The 23741-nt window shown below is 50.4% G+C and overlaps 1 protein-coding gene across 1 annotated transcript in view; it reads left to right on the top strand.

Annotated features, from left to right (window-relative positions):
• arhgef49 (Rho guanine nucleotide exchange factor 49) overlaps positions 1–23741 on the top strand; it is a 211559-nt gene that overhangs the window by 132750 nt on the left and 55068 nt on the right. The window contains exon 2 of the mRNA XM_072259729.1: positions 16409–17697. Coding sequence (XP_072115830.1) covers positions 16457–17697 — 1241 coding nt within the window. The 5' untranslated portion in view covers positions 16409–16456. The remainder of the gene's footprint in view (positions 1–16408; positions 17698–23741) is intronic.

Below are 23741 nucleotides of genomic sequence, written 5' to 3'. Positions count from 1 at the left end.
CTGGGACAATCAGCCTGGGGATGGTCAGACTGGGGACGGTCAGACTGCGGACAATCAGACTGGGGATGATCAGACAGGAGATGGTCAGACAAAGGATGGTCTGACTGGGGATGATCTGATTGGGGATGGTCAGACTGGGCACGTTCAGACTGGGGATGTTCAGACTGGGGATGGTCTGACTGTTGATGGTCAGAATGGGAAGGTCAGACTGTTGATGGTCAGACCTGGGATGGTCAGACCGTGATTCTCAGACTGTGGATGGTCAGACTGGGGATGGTCAGTCTGGGGATAATCAGACTGGGGATGATCAGACAGGAGATGGTCAGACAAAGGATGGTCGGACTGGGGCTGGTCAAACTGGGGACGGTCAGACTGCGGATGGTCAGACTGGGAATGGTCAGACTGGGGATGATCAGACTGGGCACGGTCAGACTGGGGATGTTCAGACCGGGGATGATCAGACTGGGGATGATCAGACAAAGGATGGTCAGACTGAAGAATATCAGACTGGACACAGTCAGACTGGGGACGGTCTGACTGGGGATGGTCAGACTGGGGATGATCAGACTGGGGATGGTGAAACTGGGTATAGATAGACTGGGAATGGTCAGACTGGGGAAGATCAAAACTGGGGACAGTCAGACTGGGGACTGTCTGACTGGGGATGGTCAGACTGGGGATGATCAGACTGCGGATGGTCAGACTGGGGATGGTCAAACTGGGGACGGTCTGACTGCGCATGGTCAGACTGGGGACGGTCAGACTGGGGACGGTCTGACTGGGGACGGTCTGACTGGGGATGGTCAGACTGTTGATGGTCTGACTGGGGACGATCAGACTGGGGATGATCAGACTGGGTATTGTCAGACAGGGGATGATCAGACTGGGGATGATCAGACTAGGCGTGATCAGACTGGGAATGATCAGACTGAGGATGGTCAGTCTGGGGACGGACAGACTGGGGATGGTCAGACTGGGGATGGTCAGACTGGGGATGGTCAGACTGGCAATGTTCAGATTGGGGTTGATCAAACTGTGGCTGATCAGACGGGATGATCAGGCGGGAGATGATCAAACTGGGGATGGTCAGACTGGAGATGGTCAGACTGGGGACGATCAGACTGGGGACAGTCAGACTGCCAAAGGACATACTGGGGACGTTCAGGCTGGGGATTGTCAGACTGGGGATGATCAGAGTGAGGATGGTCAGACTGGGGACGAACAGACTGGGGATGGTCAGACTGGGGATGATCAGACGGTTGATGGTCTGACAGGGGACGATCACACTGGGGATGATCAGACTGGGGATTGTCAGACAGGGGTTGATCAGACTGGGGATTGTCAGACGGGTTGATCAGACTGGGGATGATCAGACTAGGCGTGATCAGACTGGGGATGATCAGACTGAGGATGGTCAGGCTGGGGACGGACAGACTAGGGACGGTCAGACTGCCAAAGGACATACTGGGGATGGTCAGACTGGGGATAGTCAGACTGGGGAAGCTCAGACTGCCAAAGGACATACTGGGGATAGTCAGACTGGGGATAGTCAGACTGGGGAAGCTCAGACTGCGGATGGTCACTCTGGGGATGGTCAGACTGGGGATAATCGGACTGGGGATGGTGAGACTGGGGATCGTCAGACAAGGGATGATCAGTCAGGGGATGATCAGACTGGGGATGATCAGTCCAGGGATGGTCAGACTGCTGATGGTCTGACTGGGGATGATCAGACTGTGTATGGTCAGACTGGGCATTGTCAGACAGGGGATGATCAGACAGGGGATGATCAGACTGGAGATGATAAGACAGGGAATGGTCAGACTGGGGATGGTCAGACTGGGGATGGTCAGTTGAGGATATTCTGACTGTGGAAGATCAGGCTGGGGACAGTCAGACTGGGGTTGGTCAGAGTGGGGATGATCAGAATGGGCTAGTCAGTCTGGGGATGGTCAGACTGGGGATGATCAGACGGGGGATGATCAGACTGGGGATATTCAGACTGGGGACAGTCAGACTGTTGATGGTCAGACTTGGGATGGTCAGACTGGGGATGATCAGACTGGGGACAGTCAAACTGGAGATGATCAGACTGGGGACAGTCAAACTGGAGATGATCAGACTGGTGACGGTCAGACTGGTGACGGTCAGACTGGAACGGTCAGACTGTTGATGGTCAGACTGGGGATGGTCAAACTGTTGATGGTCAGACTGTTGTTGGTCAGACGGGCGATAGTCAGACGGGATGGTCAGACTGGGGATGATCAGACAGGGGATGATCAGACAGGGGATGATCTGACTGGGGTCGATCAGACTGGGGTTTATCAGACTGTTGATGGTCTGGTGGGGACAGTCAGACTGGAGATGGTCAGACTGGGGATGGTCAGACTGGGGCTGGTCAGACTGTTGATGGTCTGACTGGGGATTGTCTGACTGGGGATGGTCAGACTGGGGAAAATCAGACTGGGGATGGTCAGACTGGGGATGTTCAGACTGGGGATGGTCTGACTGTTGATGGTCAGAATGGGATGGTCAGACTGTTGATGGTCAGACCTGGGAAGGTCAGACTGTTGATGGACAGACCTGGGATGGTCAGAATGGGGATGGTCAGACTGGGGATGTTCAGACAGTGATTCTCAGACTGTGGATGGTCAGACTGGGGATGGTCAGACAGGAGATGGTCAGACAAAGGATGGTCAGACTGGGGAAGATCAGACTGGGAACGGTCTGACTGGGGATGGTCTGACTGGGGATAGTCAACTGTTGATGATCAGACTGGGGACGATCAGACTGGGAATAGTCAGACTGGGGATAATCAGACTATGGATGGTCAGACTGGGGATGGTGAAACTGGGTATAGATAGACTGGGAATGGTCAGACTGGGGATTATCAGACAGGGGATGATCAGACAAAGGATGGTCAGACTGGAGAAGATCAAAACTGGGGACAGTCAGACTGGAGACTGTCTGACTGGGGATGGTCAGACTGGGGATGATCAGACTGGGGATGGTCAGACTGGGGATGGTCAAACTGGGGATGGTCAGACTGGGGACGGTCAGACTGAGGACAATCAGACTGGGGATGATCAGACAGGGGATGGTCAGACTGGGGATGGTCTGACTGTTGATGGTCAGAATGGGAAGGTCAGACTGTTGATGGTCAGACCTGGGATGGTCAGACCGTGATTCTCAGACTGTGGATGGTCAGACTGGGGATGGTCAGTCTAGGGATAATCAGACTGGAGATGATCAGACAGGAGATGGTCAGACAAAGGATGGTCAGACTAGAGCTGGTCAAACTGGGGACGGTCAGACTGTGGATGGTCAGACTGGGAATGGTCAGACTGGGGATGATCAGACTGGGCACGGTCAGACTGGGGATGGTCAGACTGGGGATGATCAGACTGGGGATGGTGAAACTGGGTATAGATAGACTGGGAATGGTCAGACTGGGGAAGATCAAAACTGGGGACAGTCAGACTGGGGACTGTCTGACTGGGGATGGTCAGACTGGGGATGATCAGACTGCGGATGGTCAGACTGGGGATGGTCAAACTGGGGACGGTCTGACTGCGCATGGTCAGACTGGGGACGGTCAGACTGGGGACGGTCTGACTGGGGATGGTCAGACTGTTGATGGTCTGACTGGGGACGATCAGACTGGGGATGATCAGACTGGGTATTGTCAGACAGGGGATGATCAGACTGGGGATGATCAGACTAGGCGTGATCAGACTGGGGATGATCAGACTGAGGATGGTCAGTCTGGGGACGGACAGACTGGGGATGGTCAGACTGGGGATGGTCAGACTGGGGATGGTCAGACTGGCAATGTTCAGATTGGGGTTGATCAAACTGGCTGATCAGACGGGATGATCAGGCGGGAGATGATCAAACTGGGGATGGTCAGACTGGAGATGGTCAGACTGGGGACGATCAGACTGGGGACAGTCAGACTGCCAAAGGACATACTGGGGACGGTCAGGCTGGGGATTGTCAGACTGGGGATGATCAGAGTGAGGATGGTCAGACTAGGGACGAACAGACTGGGGATGGTCAGACTGGGGATGATCAGACGGTTGATGGTCTGACAGGGGACGATCACACTGGGGATGATCAGACTGGGGATTGTCAGACAGGGGTTGATCAGACTGGGGATTGTCAGACGGGTTGATCAGACTGGGGATGATCAGACTAGGCGTGATCAGACTGGGGATGATCAGACTGAGGATGGTCAGGCTGGGGACGGACAGACTAGGGACGGTCAGACTGCCAAAGGACATACTGGGGATGGTCAGACTGGGGATAGTCAGACTGGGGAAGCTCAGACTGCCAAAGGACATACTGGGGATAGTCAGACTGGGGATAGTCAGACTGGGGAAGCTCAGACTGCGGATGGTCACTCTGGGGATGGTCAGACTGGGGATAATCGGACTGGGGATGGTGAGACTGGGGATCGTCAGACAAGGGATGATCAGTCAGGGGATGATCAGACTGGGGATGATCAGTCTAGGGATGGTCAGACTGCTGATGGTCTGACTGGGGATGATCAGACTGTGTATGGTCAGACTGGGCATTGTCAGACAGGGGATGATCAGACAGGGGATGATCAGACTGGAGATGATAAGACAGGGAATGGTCAGACTGGGGATGGTCAGACTGGGGATGGTCAGTTGAGGATATTCTGACTGTGGAAGATCAGGCTGGGGACAGTCAGACTGGGGTTGGTCAGAGTGGGGATGATCAGAATGGGCTAGTCAGTCTGGGGATGGTCAGACTGGGGATGATCAGATGGGGGATGATCAGACTGGGGATATTCAGACTGGGGACAGTCAGACTGTTGATGGTCAGACTTGGGATGGTCAGACTGGGGATGATCAGACTGGGGACAGTCAAACTGGAGATGATCAGACTGGGGACAGTCAAACTGGAGATGATCAGACTGGTGACGGTCAGACTGGTGACGGTCAGACTGGAACGGTCAGACTGTTGATGGTCAGACTGGGGATGGTCAAACTGTTGATGGTCAGACTGTTGTTGGTCAGACGGGCGATAGTCAGACGGGATGGTCAGACTGGGGATGATCAGACAGGGGATGATCAGACAGGGGATGATCTGACTGGGGTCGATCAGACTGGGGTTTATCAGACTGTTGATGGTCTGGTGGGGACAGTCAGACTGGAGATGGTCAGACTGGGGATGGTCAGACTGGGGCTGGTCAGACTGTTGATGGTCTGACTGGGGATTGTCTGACTGGGGATGGTCAGACTGGGGAAAATCAGACTGGGGATGGTCAGACTGGGGATGTTCAGACTGGGGATGGTCTGACTGTTGATGGTCAGAATGGGATGGTCAGACTGTTGATGGTCAGACCTGGGAAGGTCAGACTGTTGATGGACAGACCTGGGATGGTCAGAATGGGGATGGTCAGACTGGGGATGTTCAGACAGTGATTCTCAGACTGTGGATGGTCAGACTGGGGATGGTCAGACTGGGGATGGTCAGACAAAGGATGGTCAGACTGGGGAAGATCAGACTGGGAACGGTCTGACTGGGGATGGTCTGACTGGGGATAGTCAACTGTTGATGATCAGACTGGGGACGATCAGACTGGGAATAGTCAGACTGGGGATAATCAGACTGTGGATGGTCAGACTGGGGATGGTGAAACTGGGTATAGATAGACTGGGAATGGTCAGACTGGGGATTATCAGACAGGGGATGATCAGACAAAGGATGGTCAGACTGGAGAAGATCAAAACTGGGGACAGTCAGACTGGGGACTGTCTGACTGGGGATGGTCAGACTGGGGATGATCAGACTGGGGATGGTCAGACTGGGGATGGTCAAACTGGGGATGGTCAGACTGGGGACGATCAGTCTTGGGACAGTCAGACTGGGACGATCAGCCTGGGGATGGTCAGACTGGGGACGGTCAGACTGAGGACAATCAGACTGGGGATGATCAGACAGGGGATGGTCAGACTGGGGATGGTCTGACTGTTGATGGTCAGAATGGGAAGGTCAGACTGTTGATGGTCAGACCTGGGATGGTCAGACCGTGATTCTCAGACTGTGGATGGTCAGACTGGGGATGGTCAGTCTGGGGATAATCAGACTGGAGATGATCAGACAGGAGATGGTCAGACAAAGGATGGTCAGACTAGAGCTGGTCAAACTGGGGACGGTCAGACTGTGGATGGTCAGACTGGGAATGGTCAGACTGGGGATGATCAGACTGGGCACGGTCAGACTGGGGATGTTCAGACTGGGGATGTTCAGACTGGGGATGATCAGACTGGGGATGGTCAGACCTGGGATGGACAGACCTGGGATGGTCAGACCGTGATTCTCAGACTGTGGATGGTCAGTCTGGGGATAATCAGACTGGGGATGATCAGACATGAGATGGTCAGACAAAGTATGGTCAGACTGGGGCTGGTCAAACTGGGGACGGTCAGACTGCGGACGGTCAGACTGGGAATGGTCAGACTGGGGATGATCAGACTGGGCACGGTCAGACTGGGGATGTTCAGACTGGGGATGATCAGACTGGGGATGGTCAGACAAAGGATGGTCAGACTGAAGAATATCAGACTGGACACAGTCAGACTGGGGACGGTCAGACTGGGGATGGTGAAACTGGGTATAGATAGACTGGGAATGGTCAGACTGGGGATTATCAGACAGGGGATGATCAGACAAAGGATGGTCAGACTGGAGAAGATCAAAACTGGGGACAGTCAGACTGTGGACTGTCTGACTGGGGATGGTCAGACTGGGGATGATCAGACTGGGGATGGTCAGACTGGGGATGGTCAAACTGGGGACGGTCAGACTGCGGATGGTCAGACTGGGAATGGTCAGACTGGGGATGATCAGACTGGGAACGGTCAGACTGGGGATGTTCAGACTGGGGATGGTCAGACAAAGGATGGTCAGACTGGGGAATATCAGACTGGGAACAGTCAGACTGGGGACGGTCAGACTGGGGACGGTCTGACTGGGGATGGTCGACTGTTGATGGTCTGACTGGGGACAATCAGACTGGGGATGGTCAGACTGGGGATTGTCAGACAGGGGATGATCAGAAAGGGGATGATCAGACTGGGGATGATCAGACTGAGGATAGTCAGGCTGGGGACGGACAGACTGGGGACGGTCAGACTGGGGATGGTCAGACTGGGGATAGTCAGACTGGTAATGTTCAGATTGGGGTTGATCAAACTGTGGCTGATCAGACAGGGGATGATCAGGCGGGGGATGATCAAACTGGGGATGGTCAGACTGGAGATGGTCAGACTGGGAATGATCAGACTGGGGACAGTCAGACTGCCAAAGGACATACTGGAGACGGTCAGGCTGGGGATTGTCAGACTGGGGATGATCAGAGTGAGGATGGTCAGACTGGGGACGAACAGACTGGAGATGGTCAGACTGGGGATGATCAGACGGTTGATGGTCTGACAGGGGACGATCACACTGGGGATGATCAGACTGGGGATTGTCAGACAGGGGTTGATCAGACTGGGGATTGTCAGACGGGTTGATCAGACTGGGGATGATCAGACTAGGCGTGCTCAGACTGGGGATGATCAGACTGAGGATGGTCAGGCTGGGGACGGACAGACTAGGGACGGTCAGACTGGGGATGGTCAGACTGGGGATAGTCAGACTGGGGAAGCTCAGACTGCGGATGGTCACACTGGGGATGGTCAGACTGGGGAAGGTCAGACTGGGGATGTTCAGTCTGGGGACGGACAGACAGGTGATAATCAAACTGGGGATAATCGGACTGGGGATGGTGAGACTGGGGATCGTCAGACAAGGGATGATCAGTCAGGGGAGGATCAGACTGGGGATGATCAGTCTAGCGATGGTCAGACTGTTGATGGTCTGACTGGGGATGATCAGACTGTGTATGGTCAGACTGAGCATTGTCAGACAGGGGATGATCAGACAGGGGATGATCAGACTGGAGATGATAAGACAGGGAATGGTCAGACTGGGGATGGTCAGACTGGGGATGATCAGACTGGGGACAGTCAAACTGGAGATGATCAGACTGGGGACAGTCAAACTGGAGATGATCAGACTGGTGACGGTCAGACTGGAACGGTCAGACTGTTGATGGTCAGACTGGGGATGGTCAAACTGTTGATGGTCAGACTGGGGACAATCAGACTGGGGATGATCAGACTGGGGATTGTCAGACACGGGTTGATCAGACTGGGGATGATCAGACTAGGCGTGATCAGACTGGGGATGATCAGACTGAGGATGGTCAGGCTGGGGACGGACAGACTGGGGACGGTCAGACTGGGGATTGTCAGACTGGTAATATTCAGATTGAGGTTGATCAAACTGTTGCTGATCAGACAGGGGATGATCAGGCAGGGGATGATCAGACTGGGGATGATCAGTCTGGGGATGGTCAGACTGTTGATGGTCTGACTGAGGATGGTCAGACTTGGGATGGTCAGACTGGGGATGATCAGTCTGGGGATGGTCAGACTGTTGATGGTCTGACTGAGGATGGTCAGACTTGGGATGGTCAGACTGGGGATGGTCAGACCGTTGATGGTCTGACTGGGGACGATCAGACTGGGGATGATCAGACTGGGGATTGTCAGACGGGGGATGATCAGACTGGGGATGATCAGACTAGGCGTGATCAGACTGGGGATGATCAGACTGAGGATGGTCAGGCTGGAGACGGACAGACTGGGGACGGTCAGACTAGGAATGGTCAGACTGGGGATGGTCAGACTGGTAATGTTCAGATTGGGGTTGATCAAACTGTGGCTGATGAGACAGGGGATGATCGGGCAGGGGATGATCAGACTGGGGACAGTCAAACTGGAGATGATCAGACTGGTGACGGTCAGACTGGAACAGTCAGACTGTTGATGGTCAGACTGGGGATGGTCAAACTGTTGATGGTCAGACTGTTGTTGGTCAGACTGGGGATGGTCAGACTGGGGATAATCAGACTGGGGATCGTCAGACAGGGGATGATCAGTCAGGGGATGATCAGACTGGGGATGATCAGTCTGGGGATGGTCAGACTGTTGATGGTCTGACTGAGGATGGTCAGACTTGGGATGGTCAGACTGGGGATGGTCAGACCGTTGATGGTCTGACTGGGGACGATCAGACTGGGGATGATCAGACTGGGGATTGTCAGACAGGGGATGATCAGACTGGGGATGATCAGACTAGGCGTGATCAGACTGGGGATGATCAGACTGAGGATGGTCAGGCTGGAGACGGACAGACTGGGGACGGTCAGACTAGGAATGGTCAGACTGGGGATGGTCAGACTGGTAATGTTCAGATTGGGGTTGATCAAACTGTGGCTGATGAGACGGGATGATCGGGCAGGGGATGATCAGACTGGGGACAGTCAAACTGGAGATGATCAGACTGGTGACGGTCAGACTGGAACGGTCAGACTGTTGATGGTCAGACTGGGGATGGTCAAACTGTTGATGGTCAGACTGTTGGTCAGACTGGGGATGGTCAGACTGGGGATAATCAGACTGGGGATGGTCAGACTGGGGATGGTCAGACTGTTGTTGGTCAGACTGGGGATGGTCAGACTGGGGATGGTCAGACTGGGGATCGTCAGACAGGGGATGATCAGTCAGGGGATGATCAGACTGGGGATTGTCAGACTGGGGACAGTCAGACTGCAGATGGTCAGGCTGGGGGTTGTCAAGACTGGGGATTGTCAGACTGGGGACGGTCAGACTGCCGAAGGACATACTGGGGATGGTCAGACTGGGGATAGTCAGAATGGGGGTAGTCAGACTGCGGATGGTCACACTGGGGAAGGTCAGACTGGGGATGATCAGACAGGGGATGATCAGACTGGGGATTGTCAGACTGTTGATGGTCTGACTGGGGACGGTCAGATTGGGGATGGTCAGACTGGGGACGTTCAGACTGGGGCTGGTCATAATGTTGATGGTCTTACTGGGGATGTTCTGACTGGGGATGGTCAGACTGGGGAATATCAGACTGGGAACAGTCAGACTGGGGACGGTCTGACTGGGGACAATCAGACTGGGGATGGTCAGACTGGGGATTGTCAGACAGGGGATGATCAGAAAGGGGATGATCAGACTGGGGACGATCAGTCCAGGGATGGTCAGACTGGGGATGATCAGACTGGGGATTGTCAGACAGGGGATGATCAGACTGGGGATGATCAGACTGAGGATGGTCAGGCTGGGGACGGACAGACTGGGGACGGTCAGACTGGGGATGGTCAGACTGGGGATGGTCAGACTGGTAATGTTCAGATTGGGGTTGATCAAACTGTGGCTGATCAGACAGGGGATGATCAGGCGGGGGATGATCAAACTGGGGATGGTCAGACTGGAGATGGTCAGACTGGGGACGATCAGACTGGGGACGGTCAGACTGCCAAAGGACATACTGGGGATGGTCAGACTGGGGAAGCTCAGACTGCGGATGGTCACACTGGGGATGGTCAGACTGGGGAAGGTCAGACTGGGGATGATCAGACAGGGGATGATCAGACTGGGGATTGTCAGACAGTTGATGGTCTGACTGGGGACGGTCAGACTGGGGACGGACAGACAGGTTACAATCAGACTGTGGATTATCAGACTGGGGATGGTCAGACTGGGGATGATCAGACAGGGGATGATCAGACTGGGGTCGATCAGACTGGGGATTGTCAGACTGTTGATGGTCTGACTGGGGATGGTCAGACTGGGGACGGTCAGACTTGGGCTGGTCAGACTGTTGATGGTCTGACTGTGGATGTTCTGACTGAGGATGGTCAGACTGGGGACGGTCAGACTGGGGACAGTCAGACTGGGGATAATCAGACTGGGGATGGTCAGACTGGGGATCGTCAGAGAGGGGAAGATCAGACTGGGGACAGTCAAACTGGAGATGATCAGACTGGTGACGGTCAGACTGGAACGGTCAGACTGTTGACTGTTGTTGGTCAGACTGGGGATGGTCGGACTGGGGATGGTCAGACTGGGGATTGCCAGACTGTGGATGATCAGACTGGGGATGGTCAGATTAGGGACAGTCAGACTGGGGATGGTCAGACTGGGGATCGTCAGACAGGGGATGATCAGTCAGGGGATGATCAGACTGGGGATGGTCAGACTGTTGATGGTCTGACTGGGGACGATCAGACTGTGTATGGTCAGACTGGGCATTGTCAGACTGGGGATGATCAGACATGGGATGATCAGACTGGGGATGATCAGACTGCGGATGGTCAGACTGGGGACGTTCAGTCTGGGGATGAACAGACTCGGGACGGTCAGATTGGGGATGATCAGACGGGATGATCAGACTGGAGATGATCAGACAGGGGATGGTCAGACTAGGGATGGTCAGTTGGGGATATTCAGACTGCGAAGGATCAGACTGGGGACGGTCAGACTGGGGATGGTCAGACTGGGGATGAACAGATGGGGATGATTAGACTGGGGATGGTCAGACTGTTGATGGTCAGACTTGGGATGGTCAGACTGTGGATGATCTGACTGGGGACAGTCAAACTGGAGATGATCAGACTGGTGACGGTTAGACTGGAACGGTCAGACTGTTGATGGTCAGACTGGGGATGGTCAAACTGTTGATGGTCAGACTGTTGTTGGTCAGACTGGGGATGGTCGGACTGGGGATGGTCAGACTGGGGATGGTCAGACTGTTGATGGTCAGACCGTGATTCTCAGACTGTGGATGGTCACACTGGGGATGGTCAGTCTGGGAATAATCAGACTGGGGATGTCCAGACTGGGGATGGCTTTCCCGGTGCACCAGGTGCTGAGGGGAAGCAGGCAAGCGTTTATAAGTTTATGAGAGGCATGGACAGGGTAGAGAGCTGATGTCATTTTTTTTGCTGGGATGAAATATCTGATGTCAGAGTGCATGCTTAAAGGGTGAGAGAAGGTATTCAATACATATAAATGATAAGTCTTGGATAAAGAACATCCTGGGCTGCTAATGAAAGCAGAGGAGAACATTGTGATGGCTCTGACCGTCATATTGCAGTTTTCATGGCTGCAGGAGTGGTACAAAATGGTTTAAAGACTGCTGATATCACATCGGTTTAAAAGGGTGGAGCAAACCTTCTGTACTGTGATGTAGTTGAGCCGGTAACGTCTGGCCGACATGAGTGTTAAATGACTTGTCTGGCAGAAGAAGAAAAAATGAGACGTGTGAACCTTAACATTTCATGCCTCCCGTGTTTTGGTAGTATGTAGTTGTAATTAGTATAGTTTAATATCTGGTGACTGGGATGTAGGAGTTATGCATCTGTTTTCAGTCTGCATTGTATTCTCTGTTCCGCATTTATAATGTTTACTATGGTCATCAGTCATGTTTGTGGGTGCGTGGTAAAAGTGAAGGGAATAAGTTACGTATTCTTGCTTTATTCTGATTAGTTTTAAAGCTGCAGACTGCCGGGTGTGATATCTTTTGTTGACCCTTTACTTCACTTAGTTACATTAGAATTCACTTAACTCTGCTCTACTTTGCTTTAAGTCTGCTGAAGTTCATTTAATATCACCAGTTTTAGTTTCATTAGTTCAGGATCGTATTGTTTGTTCATTGCTAATCCTACAGATGCTGCCTGGCCTGCTGCGTTCACCAGCAACTCTTATGTGTGTTGCTTGAATTTCCAGCATCTGCAGAATTCCTGTTGTTTGCGAAATAATATCAAAGATATCTTTCCAATTTTTTTTTTCAAAAGGACATGACAAAACATATGAGTTAAAGAAGCTACCTCAGAGTGACATCTTTCACATACAGGATTATTATGGGAGTAATCCTCCCACTATATTTCATTGGTTCTTTCAAACTATGTTGTGCTTAAATTTAGAAAAAATTAGAAGTGTCATTTATGATCCTTCTATTAAATTCAAAAAGACTTAGAGGCCATTTATTCAACACTTCCATATGATGTAATTTGACCTTTTCCAAATCTATTCTATTAATTTCAAACATACGGAGAGAGAGAAGTGGAGTTAATGACACTTATGGTCCTATCTGACATAACATAGCAGCCCATGTCTTTTTCTTTTATTGGTTTGGTTGTTTACTATTGTTTAGTTTAGTTCTTTTTTTCTTTTCTTTTTCTATGCTATTTTTATATTTTTTAAACTTATATTTGTATTCGTATTTGCAAGACTTTGGGAGGTTACTATCCGTGTGTTAACGAGTTTATATTTTTATATGCTAATTATTAATAATGTAATCCCAATAGCTTTGTATTAATATTATGTTATGTTTAACATTTTGATATGAATAAAAAGATTGGAAAAGAAAGGAAGGGTATGGAGGGCTATGGCCCAGGTGTGGGATGACAGGACTAGGTAGAACAACAGTTTGACAGAGGCTAGATGGGCTGAAGAGCTTGATTTGTGCCCTGTGCTCTGTGACTCTAATTTCCGGTAAGCTGAGGGTCAACACAGACTCAGTGAGACGAATGGCCTATTTCTGTGCAATGATCCTGTGAATTTGCCCTTCACCTATGTCAGGTTGGTTCATCTATAGTTACATCATCTGTCTATCCAATCGACCTTCATTATGTACCAGTGATCTTCCAGCATTTAGCATCTACAGCCAGTGTGGGGACTAGAATATAAAAGCAAGGATGTAATGCTGAGGTTTTGATAGGATAATGGGTCAGACCGCATTTGGACTATTATCAGCTGTTTTGTGCCCCTTATCTAAAAAAGGATGCGCTAACATTGGAGAGGGTTCAGAGAAGGCTCACGAGAATGATTCCGGGAATGACGGGGTTAATGTATGAGGAAGATTTGATGGCTGTGGGTTTTTAATCACTGGAGTTTAGAAGAATGGGGCAGGGGGGGATCTCATTAGAACCTATCAAATATTGAAAGGCCTAGCTAGAGTGGATATGGAGAGGATGTTTCTGATAGTGGGGGAGTTGAGGTCCAGAGAGCAGAGCTTCACAAAAGAGGGGTGTCTGTTTAGAAAAGAGATGAAGAAGAATTTCTTTAGCCAAAGGGTGGTGAATCTATGAAACTCCTTGCCACAGACAGCTGTGGCTTAATTCTGCTCCTACGGTATGTTGTCGTTATACCTCTCCGTGCCCTGTGGCGCATCGGGCTGCAACCTTGCTGTTCCTTTAGCATTTTGCCATTATAAGGCTGAGTTGCTAAACCCAGAATGGATGGAAAGCGTGCAAGGAGCCGCCCGGATTTGAACCCGGGACCACCTGTCTCGAAGTCCGGTGCTGATACCACTACACCACCAGCCGGCACCTACAGTATCTTTTATGGTCTAATGATTTTTTTAGAGCTTCAATTACTTCCTTCATAAATTCACTTAATCGAAAGAGATAAGCTAACAGTCCTGGCAGTTTATCTCCTTACAGTGATCGCAAACCCCTTATTATTCTGACTCTCAGTGTGTTTATCCTTCCAGTACATCATGTACCTCATACTTAACTGCAATATGTGTATCATCCTCTTCCTTTGTGTAGCAAACGCAACGTAATCATTATCAACCACCTCCACACATGCATTGTGTCTTGGGCTTCCGACAGGTCTGACTCATTCCTCTGCTGTCGATTTGCGTCTTTGTAAGACATCTTTGGTTTCCCGTACTTCACTTCATTTGCAATTTAATTTCCTCCAATGTTTTAGAGTAAACAGGAGTGGGTTATAGGCAGAAATCTAGCCAGCAGATTCAAGTGATTTAAACCACATAAGAATTCAATGATCCAGACAGCAGAACTGCTTGCTTGCAGCCTTCTGCCAGACAGTTCGTGTGCCATCATCGAAGATCCTTCATACCTGGCCATTCCTTCTTCTCCCCTCTTCCCTCTAGCTTGAAAACATGCACCAACAGGCTCAAAGACAGCTTCAATCAGACTCTAGAACGGATCTCATGTACATTAAAGATGGACCTTTGATCTCTCAATCTACCTGGTCTGCCCACACTGCAGTCTGGCTCCATTGTTCTGGGTTTCACTGGATGTACTGATGTTTGCAAATGATCTATGTGGCTGGCATGCACGATTATGTTCTCTCACTGTACATGTGACAATTATAAACCAACTGCCAACCTAAACTTATTGTAGATAGGATATTGCAGATCCTCAAGATTGTGGAAATACAGACAGCCTGCACAAAATTCTGAAGGAGCTCAGCAGGTCAGGCAGCAACAATGAGAGATAAACAGTCAACGTTTCAGGCGAGTCTCTTAATCGGGATGGGAAAGGAAGGGTGAAGTGTCAGAATGAGTTGAGAGGAGGGGAAGGAGGGCAAGATCAGAGAGAGGGAGCAGTGAGAGAGGACCCCTCACCAAGCTCCTGATGAGGAGAAGATTCAAATTCCGTCAGGGTAGGCATACCTCTGGAGTAGCAAGTCACAAGAGGTTCAACAGATACTGGGAACTCAGAGCAACACACACAAAACTCAGCAGGTCAGGGAATAAATAGTGGACATTACGGGCTGAAACCCTTCATTAGACTGGAAAAGAAAGGGGAAAAAGCCAGAATAAGAAGATGGTGGGGGGGGGGGGGGGAGCAGGGCAGTACGTGATGGGTGAGACCAGGTGAGCAGGTAGGTGGGTGGGTCAGAATCACAATCTTATGCCCCTTACTTTCCAGTCCTGATGAAGAGTCTCAGCCCAAAAAGCTGACTGTTTATTTCCCTCCATAGGGAACGAGGGAACTGCTGAGTTCTCCAAGATTTTGTGTATATTGCTATAATGTCATTACGGTTTATACTCTTTCTGTGGTACCACTGAATGATGACAGGAGTAACAGGTCTCTCTCTCTCTCTCTCTCTCTCTCTCTCTCTCTCACTTTCTCCCTGACTCTCTCTCCCTTTTCTTCTCTTCCCACTCTCCCTCTCTCTCCCCCTGTCTCCCTCCCTCTCTTTCCCTCTCTCTCTCTCTCCCCCTCTCTGTTTGCCTGTTTGCCTCTCTCTCTCTCTCTCTCTCTCTCCCTCTCTCTGTGCCTTGTTCTCTGGTTCTGCATTGCCTGCTCTCTCCTGCTCTGTTACTCACTCTCTGTCTCTCTCTGCCTCACGTTGTCATTCTCTCTCTGTCTCACTCACTAACTCTCTGCTGCACTCTTTCTCCTGATACCTCACTCTCTCTCTCGCTCTTTCTTCCTCTCTCTCCCGCTCTCTCTTTCTCCCACTCTCTGTCTGTCCCACCCTCTCTCTCTCCCCATCTCTCTCCCCCCACTCTCTCCCCCACTCTCTCCCCTCTCTCTCTCTTCCCCACTCTCTCTCTCCCAATCTCTCCCCACACTCTCTCCCTGATCTCTCTCCTCTCGCTCTCTCTCTCTCTCTCCCTCCCTCCCTCTCCCCCCACTCTCTCCCCCCTCCCAATCTCCCTCTCCCCCAATCTCTCTCTCTCTCTCTGACAGTACACTTGGCCACCACTCCACAGCTGAGATGAGACACATCAGCTCCCCATGCCGGACCTGAATGCCGAATTATGTAACCTGCTGGGAGCCTCTGCTGCGGCCAGCGGCATGGACATCAGCTGCCGCAGGGACGACCAACCCGGCCACTCTGACCTCCTGGAGCCAGGCCCAGCCAAATCAGAGGGGATCGCTAGAACTGGTGAGGGTGAGAGCCAAGGATCCTCTCTGAACGGCCCAGTCGAGGGGTCCCAGCGCAGTCTGGGAGCCGGACAGCCATCTTTGCCAGATGTCAGGTCCTCCAGGAGTCTGGAGGAGCTCCACCAGGCTTCAGCCTCCCACCACAAGGCAGATCCCCTGGGCCCAGGCTTCTGGCAGGGGGTGGGTGTCAAAGGAGTGCCTGCAGAGGGAAGGGAGATGCCCCGTCTCCCCAGCGCCTCGCTGCAGCCCCTCCTCGCAGTGGCGGAGGGGACTGGGGGTGGTGAGACCATCCGTGTCCTGAGGGAGAGGCTCCGGCTACAGAACAGCAGGCCTGCCGAAGAGGCCAGTAGGCCTCTCTGTCCCCGGCCCCCACCAGCAAAGCCTCTAGGGGGAGCACCCTCACCAGACACGGTTTTGGAGCCGACCAGCCCCATTCAGGTAATGGAGGAGGCCTCGAGAAGGCTGCGGCTACGGCGGCAGAACAGTAGCCCTGACCTGGCACGGGCTCTCTTCCCTGAAGAAGAGGGGGCCAGGATTGAAGCATCCGGTTCTCAGGGGATGGGAAGGGGGCCGCCAACTCTGCAAGCTCCCAGCGGGAGCCGTCGGCCCACCCGCACCCACATCCCCTCCTTCGAGGAGTTCAAAAGGATGAGAGGGAAGAGTCAGGGGATACTGAGGGGCTCCAACGGGACCCCCAGGTCTCTCTCAGGCCCCTGTCTCACCAAGGGGGGGAATCCCCCAGTTGGGCCATCACACAGTGGGGACCCCCCTCACCACCACTCCTCTCTTCCTCCTCCTGCGAGCCCCAGTACAGACTGCCACGCCCTACCCGTCTGCACAGGTCCAGCTCCCAGCTCTCCCCTGCACACAGTGGCCGTCCCCCTTGGCGGCTCAGAGGCCAGCAGCAAGCATGAGGAAGTCAGCAAAGGGGATGCCAGTCTCCCAGGGAGGAGCTCAGCCACCGAAACCCAGTCGACCTGCTGCCCCACCCTCCTGCTTGAAGCAGCCGCCGACCTGTCTGCCTACGGTGTGACCCTTCAGCAAATGAAGGACGGTCTGATCGGATCAGCTATTGACCTCATCAAGAAAAGGTAACTCGGTTACTGGGGGTGGTCTGGGTGTTCTGATTGGAAAACTTAATCAGCGCAAAGGAATGATGACAAGGTAGATCACAATCAGGTTTATTATCACCGACGGGTGACCTGAAATTTGTTGTTTTATGGCAGCTGAACAGTGCAATACATAAAAATTACTATAAGTTACAGTATAAGTAAATAATGCAAAAGGGAAATAGTGTTCATGGCTTCACAGACCATTCACAAATCGAATGTAGAGGGGAGAATGCTCTTCCTAAAACGTTTAGTGTGTGTCTTCAGACCCCTGGAGATAGTAATGAGAATTGGGCAAGTTCCAGAGCAGAGATGGTGAACCTATGGCATGTGTGACCCTCGATTCCATAAACCCTGTCCATAATAAAGTGAATAATAATAAAGAACAAACAAGGGAAAATCTGCAGATGCTGGAAATTCAAGCAACATACAAAATGCTGGAGGAACTCAGCAGGCCAGGCAGCATCTATGGAAAAGAGTATAACTGATGTTTTGGGCCGAGACCCTTCAGCAGGACTAGAAAAAAAGATGAGGAGTCAGAGTAAGAAGGTGTGGGGAGGGGAGGGAGAAACACAAGGTGATGGGTGAAACTGGGAGGGGAAGGGGTGAAGTAGAGCTGGGAAATTGATTAGTGAAAGAGATACAGGGCTGGAGAAGGGGGAATCTGATAGGAGAGGACAGAAGGCCATGGAAGAAAGAGAAGGGAAAGGAGCACCAGAGGGAGGTGAGGGGCAGGCAAGGAGATAGGTGAGAGAGGGAAAAGGGGATAGAGAATGGCGAAGGGGGGCATTACTGAAAGTTCGAGAAATCAATGTTCATGCCATCAGCTTGGAGGCTACCCAGCTGGAACATAAGGTGTTGATTCTCCAACGTGAGTGTGGCCTTATTGCAACAGTAGAGGAGGTCATGGACTGATATGTCGGAATGGAAATGGGAAGTGGAATTAAAATGGTGGCCACTAGGAGAAGCTAATTTTTCTGGTGGACAGAGCATAGGTACTTATCGAAATGGTCTCCCAATCTACATCGGGTCTCACTGATACACAGTAGGCCACACCAGGAGCACCGGACACAATAAATGACCCCAACAGACTCACAGGTGAAGTGTCACCTCACCTGGAAGGACTGTTTGGGGCTCTGAATGGTAGTGAGGGAGTTGGTTTAGGGGCAGGTTTAGCACTTGTTCCACTTGCAAGGATAAGTGCCAGGAGGGAGATCAGTGGGGAGGGAGGAATGGACAACGGAGTCCCTGCGGAAAGCAGAAGGTGAGAGGGCGGGGCAGGGGAAGGGAATGATGTGCTTTGTGGTGGGATCCCATTGGAGTTGGTGGAAATTATGGAGAATTATGTGCTGGAAGGAGGCTGGTATGGTGATAGGTGGGGACAAGAAGAACTCTATCCCATATGGGTTGGCAGGAGGACGGGGTGAGGACAGACATGCGTAAAATGAGAGATGGGGGTGAGGGCAGCATTGATGGTGGAGGAAGGGAAGCCCCTTTCTTTGAAGAAGGAGGACATTTCCTTTGTGCTAAAATGAAAAGCCTCATCCTGACAGCAAATGCAGCAGGGACTGAGGAATTGAGAGAAGGGGATGGTGTTTTGCAGGTAACAGGGTGAGAGGAGCTATGGTTCAGGTAGCTCTGAGAGTCCATGGATTTTCAATACACATCAGTAGATAAGCTGTCTCCAGAAGAGAGACAGAGAGATCAAGAAAGGGGAGGGAGGTGTTAGAAATGGACAAGTAAATTTGAGAGCAGGGTGGAAGTTGGAGGCAAAGTTGATGACGTCGACAAGCTCTGCATGGGTGCAGGAAGCAGCACCAACGCAGTCGTCGATATAGCGTAGGAAAAGTGTGGAACAGTCACCAGTGTAGGCTTGGAACATAGACTGTTCCACATAGCCAACAGAAAGGCAGGCATAGCTGGGACCCATGCAAGTGCCCACGGCGACACCTTTTGTTTGAAGGAAGTGGAGGAGCCGAAGGAGAGATTATTGAGAGTGAAGGCCAGTCTGCCAGATGGAGGAGAGTGATGGTGGAGGGTAACTGGTTTGGTCTGGTGTCCAGAAAGAAATGGAGAGCTTTGAGGCCATCCTGATGGGAGATGGAAGTGTATAGGGACTGGTGAAAATAAGATGATCGGGATCTAGGACCTTGAAATCATTGAGAAGTTCAAGAGCGTGTGATGTGTCATGGACGTACTTAGGAAGGGACTGAACTAGGGGGTGTAAAGCTGAGTCGAGGTATACAGATACAAGTTCTCTGGGGCAGGAACAAGCAGAAACAGTGGGTCTACCTGGACAAGCAGGTTTGTGGATCTTGGGTAGGAGGTTGAAACGGGAGGTGTGGCAACTATGAGGTTGGAGGCAGTGGATGGGAGATCCCCAGAGTCAATAGGATCAGTGATTGTGTGGAAGACAATGGCCTGGTGCTCCTTACTGGGGTCCTGTTTGAGGGGTAAGAGGAGGTGTCTGAGAGTTGATGCTGGGCCTCAGCAAAGTAGAAGTCAGTCTGCTGGACTACTAGAGCCCCCACCCCGCATCTTTGGGTTTGATGGTGAGGTTAGGATTAGTGCGGAGAGGGTGAAGACCAGAGTGTGAAGAGTGTTTATTGTCCTTTTCGTGACCTTTCACAAATATGCACTAAAACTTATAATTTGTTGGCTACCCTCTTTAATTAGAGTTCCCATTCCCATTCTGTCATGTTGGTCCATGGCCTCCTCTATAGTCATGATGAAGTGACACTCAGGTTGGTGGAGCAACACCTCATATTCCATCTGGGTAGCCTCCAACCTGATGGCATGATCATCGATTTTTCTGACTTTTTCTCATCCTCCCCTTGCTTTTGCTTTTTCCATTCACCATTCTGGCTTCCTTCTTATCCCTGTTCTCCTCATCTGCCCATCACCTCTCTCTGGTTCCCCTCCTCCCTCCCTTTCTCCCATGGTCCACAGTCCTCTCCTATCAAATTCCTCCTTCTTCAGTCCTTTACGTCTTCCAACTATCACCTTCCAGCCTCTCACTTCAACCCCCTCCACCACCCACCCATCTTCCCCCTCACCTGGTCTCACCTATCACTTGCCAGCTTGTACTCCTTCCCTTTCCCACATCTTCGTATTTTGGCTTCTTCTCCCTTCATTTCCAGTCCTGACAAAGAGTCTCAGCCCAAAAGGTCAACTGTTTATTCCTTGCCGCATATGCTGCCTAACCCTTTGAGTTCCCTCAGCTTTTTGTGTGTGTTGTTCTGGATTTCCAGCACCTGCAGAAGCTCTTGTGTTTAAAGCTTATAATTTCATGTTCACATTTGTCTTTTTAAAAGATTAATATTAATAATTATTGTACAGGTTTTCTAAAATGGTTCATTTATTTCAATCTGTCTCTGTTTGTCATTTGTTATTAAAAATGTAAGCAATGCAGACATGTAAATAAGCAACGTGACTCATCTTTTTTCCTATAAAAGTCCATAATCATTGTTACTAATTCATTAATTATAATCTCTACTCAAAATTACCATTGCATGTGAGAAGACCTTTTTTTTAGAAGATTATTGTCAATTTTGGCACATGCGCTCGAAAAGTCTTGCCACCCCTTAACGATGGATGCCATCTTCTTGAGGTACCACCTTGAGAAGAGTCTTTGATGGTGGTGACACGTGTGCCCACGATGAAGCTGGCTGAGTCCACTGATACAAGACTATCTACTGACAGGATATAGTTGAACAGAACAGTGGCCCTTCATCCCATGGTGTTGTGCCGTACTAATTAAACTGGTAATTAAATAACTAACTAAACTAATCCCTTCTGCCCTATACATTGTTTATATTCCTCCATTCTCGGCATATCCAAGTGCCTATTTAAGAACCTGTTATGTGCCTCGATTGTACTAACCTCCATAACCCCTGACAGCGCATTCCAGGTACCAAGCACTCTATATGTGAGAAAACTTGCCTCACTCATCTCCTTTGAAATGACCCCCTCTTACCTTAGATGCATGCCCTCTGGTATTAGACTTTCAACCCTCAGAGAAAAATGTTGTCTATCTATGCTGCTCATAATCTTTTAACCTTCTATTTGGCTCATTGACTTTTAAGTGCTGAAGACTGGAAGGCATAGGTTTAAGGAAGAGGGGGATCATTTAAAGGAGGCATAGATTGCCAGAAACCTTTTTCCCAAGTGAAAATGGCTAATACGAGGGGGCGTAATTATAAGATGATTGGAGGAAAGTATAGAGGAGATGTCAGATATAAATTCTTTACACAGGGTACAGTGGGTGCATGGGTGATGGTGGAGGCATATGTATTAAGGGCATTTAAGAAACTTCTAGATATGTCATGGTAGTGTCCAGTTAGAACAAACTGGAGAACTCGTCTAGTGAGGCATAATGGGTGCAATTGAGAAATAAGAAAGGTACGACCACGTTAATGGGATTATACTATGGACCACCCAACTGTCTGCCGGATGTAGAGGAACGCTTTGTAGACAGATCGCAGACTGTTGCAAGAAACATAAGGTTGTTATAGTAGGTGATTTTAACTTTCCACATATTGACTGGGGCTCCCATACTGTAAAAGAACTAGATGGGATAGAGTTTGACACATGTGTTCGGGAAAGTTTCCTTAATTGGTACGTAAAAGCGCAATACTTGATCTGTTACTGGGGAATAAGACAGGGCAGGTGATAAAGGTTTGTGTTGGGGAACACTCTGCATTTAGTGATCACAATGCCATTAGTTTCAAAGTAAATATGGAAAAAGATAGGTCTGGTCCTGGGGTTGAGATTCTAAATTGGAGATAAGACAATTTTAATGGCATCAGAAAGGGTTAGGCAAGTGTGGATTGGGACAGGCTGTTTTCTGGCAAAGGTGTACTTGGTAAATGGGAGGCCTTCAAAAGTGAAATTTTGAGTGTACAAAGCTTGTACGTGCCTGTCAAAATAAAAGGTAAAGATAACAGGTTTAGGGAACCTTGGTTTTCAAAAGATATTGAGGTCCTGACTAAGAAAAAAAAGGAGGTTCATAGCAGGAATAGGCAGGTGGGATCAATTGAGGTACTTGAGGAGTGTAAAAAATGTGAGAGAACACTTTAGAAACATAGAAATAGAAAATAGGTGCAGGAGTAGGCCGTTTGGCCCTTCGAGCCTGCACCACCATTCAGTATGATCATGGCTGATCGTCTAACTCAGAACCCTGTACCAGCCTTCCCTCCATACCCCCCGATCCCTTTAGCCACAAGGGCCATATCTAACTCCCTCTTAAATATAGCCAATGAACTGGCCTCAACTGTTTCCTGTGGCAGAGAATTCCACAGATTCACCACTCTCTGTGTGAAGAAGTTTTTCCTAATCTCGGTCCTAAAAGGCTTCCCCTTTATCCTCAAACTGTGACCCCTCGTTCTGGACTTCCCCAACATCGGGAACAATCTTCCTGCATCTAGCCTGTCCAATCCCTTTAGGATTTTATACGTTTCAATCAGATCCCCCCTCAATCTTCTAAATTCCAACAAGTATAAGCCTAGTTCATCCAGTCTTTCATCATATGAAAGTCCTGCCATCCCAGGAATCAATCTGGTGAACCTTCTTTGTACACCCTCTATGGCAAGGATGTCTTTCCTCAGATTAGGGGACCAAAACTGCACACAATACTCCAGGTGTGGTCTCACCAAGGCCTTGTACAACTGCAGTAGAACCTCCCTGCTCCTGTACTCGAATCCTCTTGCTATAAATGCCAGCATACCATTCGCCTTTTTCACCGCCTGCTGTACCTGCATGCCCACTTTCAATGACTGGTGTATAATGACACCCAGGTCTCGTTGCACCTCCCCTTTTCCTAATCGGCCACCATTCAGATAATAATCTGTTTTCCTGTTTTTGCCACCAAAGTGGATAACTTCACATTTATCCACATTAAATTGCATCTGCCATGAATTTGCCCACTCACCTAACCTATCCAAGTCACCCTGCATCCTCTTAGCATCCTCCTCACGCTAACACTGCCGCCCAGCTTCGTGTCATCCGCAAACTTGGAGATGCTGCAT

The sequence above is a fragment of the Mobula birostris genome, chromosome 6 (assembly GCF_030028105.1).
Source record: "Mobula birostris isolate sMobBir1 chromosome 6, sMobBir1.hap1, whole genome shotgun sequence".
Taxonomy (NCBI): Eukaryota; Metazoa; Chordata; class Chondrichthyes; order Myliobatiformes; family Myliobatidae; genus Mobula; species Mobula birostris.
Note: the sequence above shows the minus strand (reverse complement) of the source record. Positions and strands in the feature narration are given on the sequence as shown.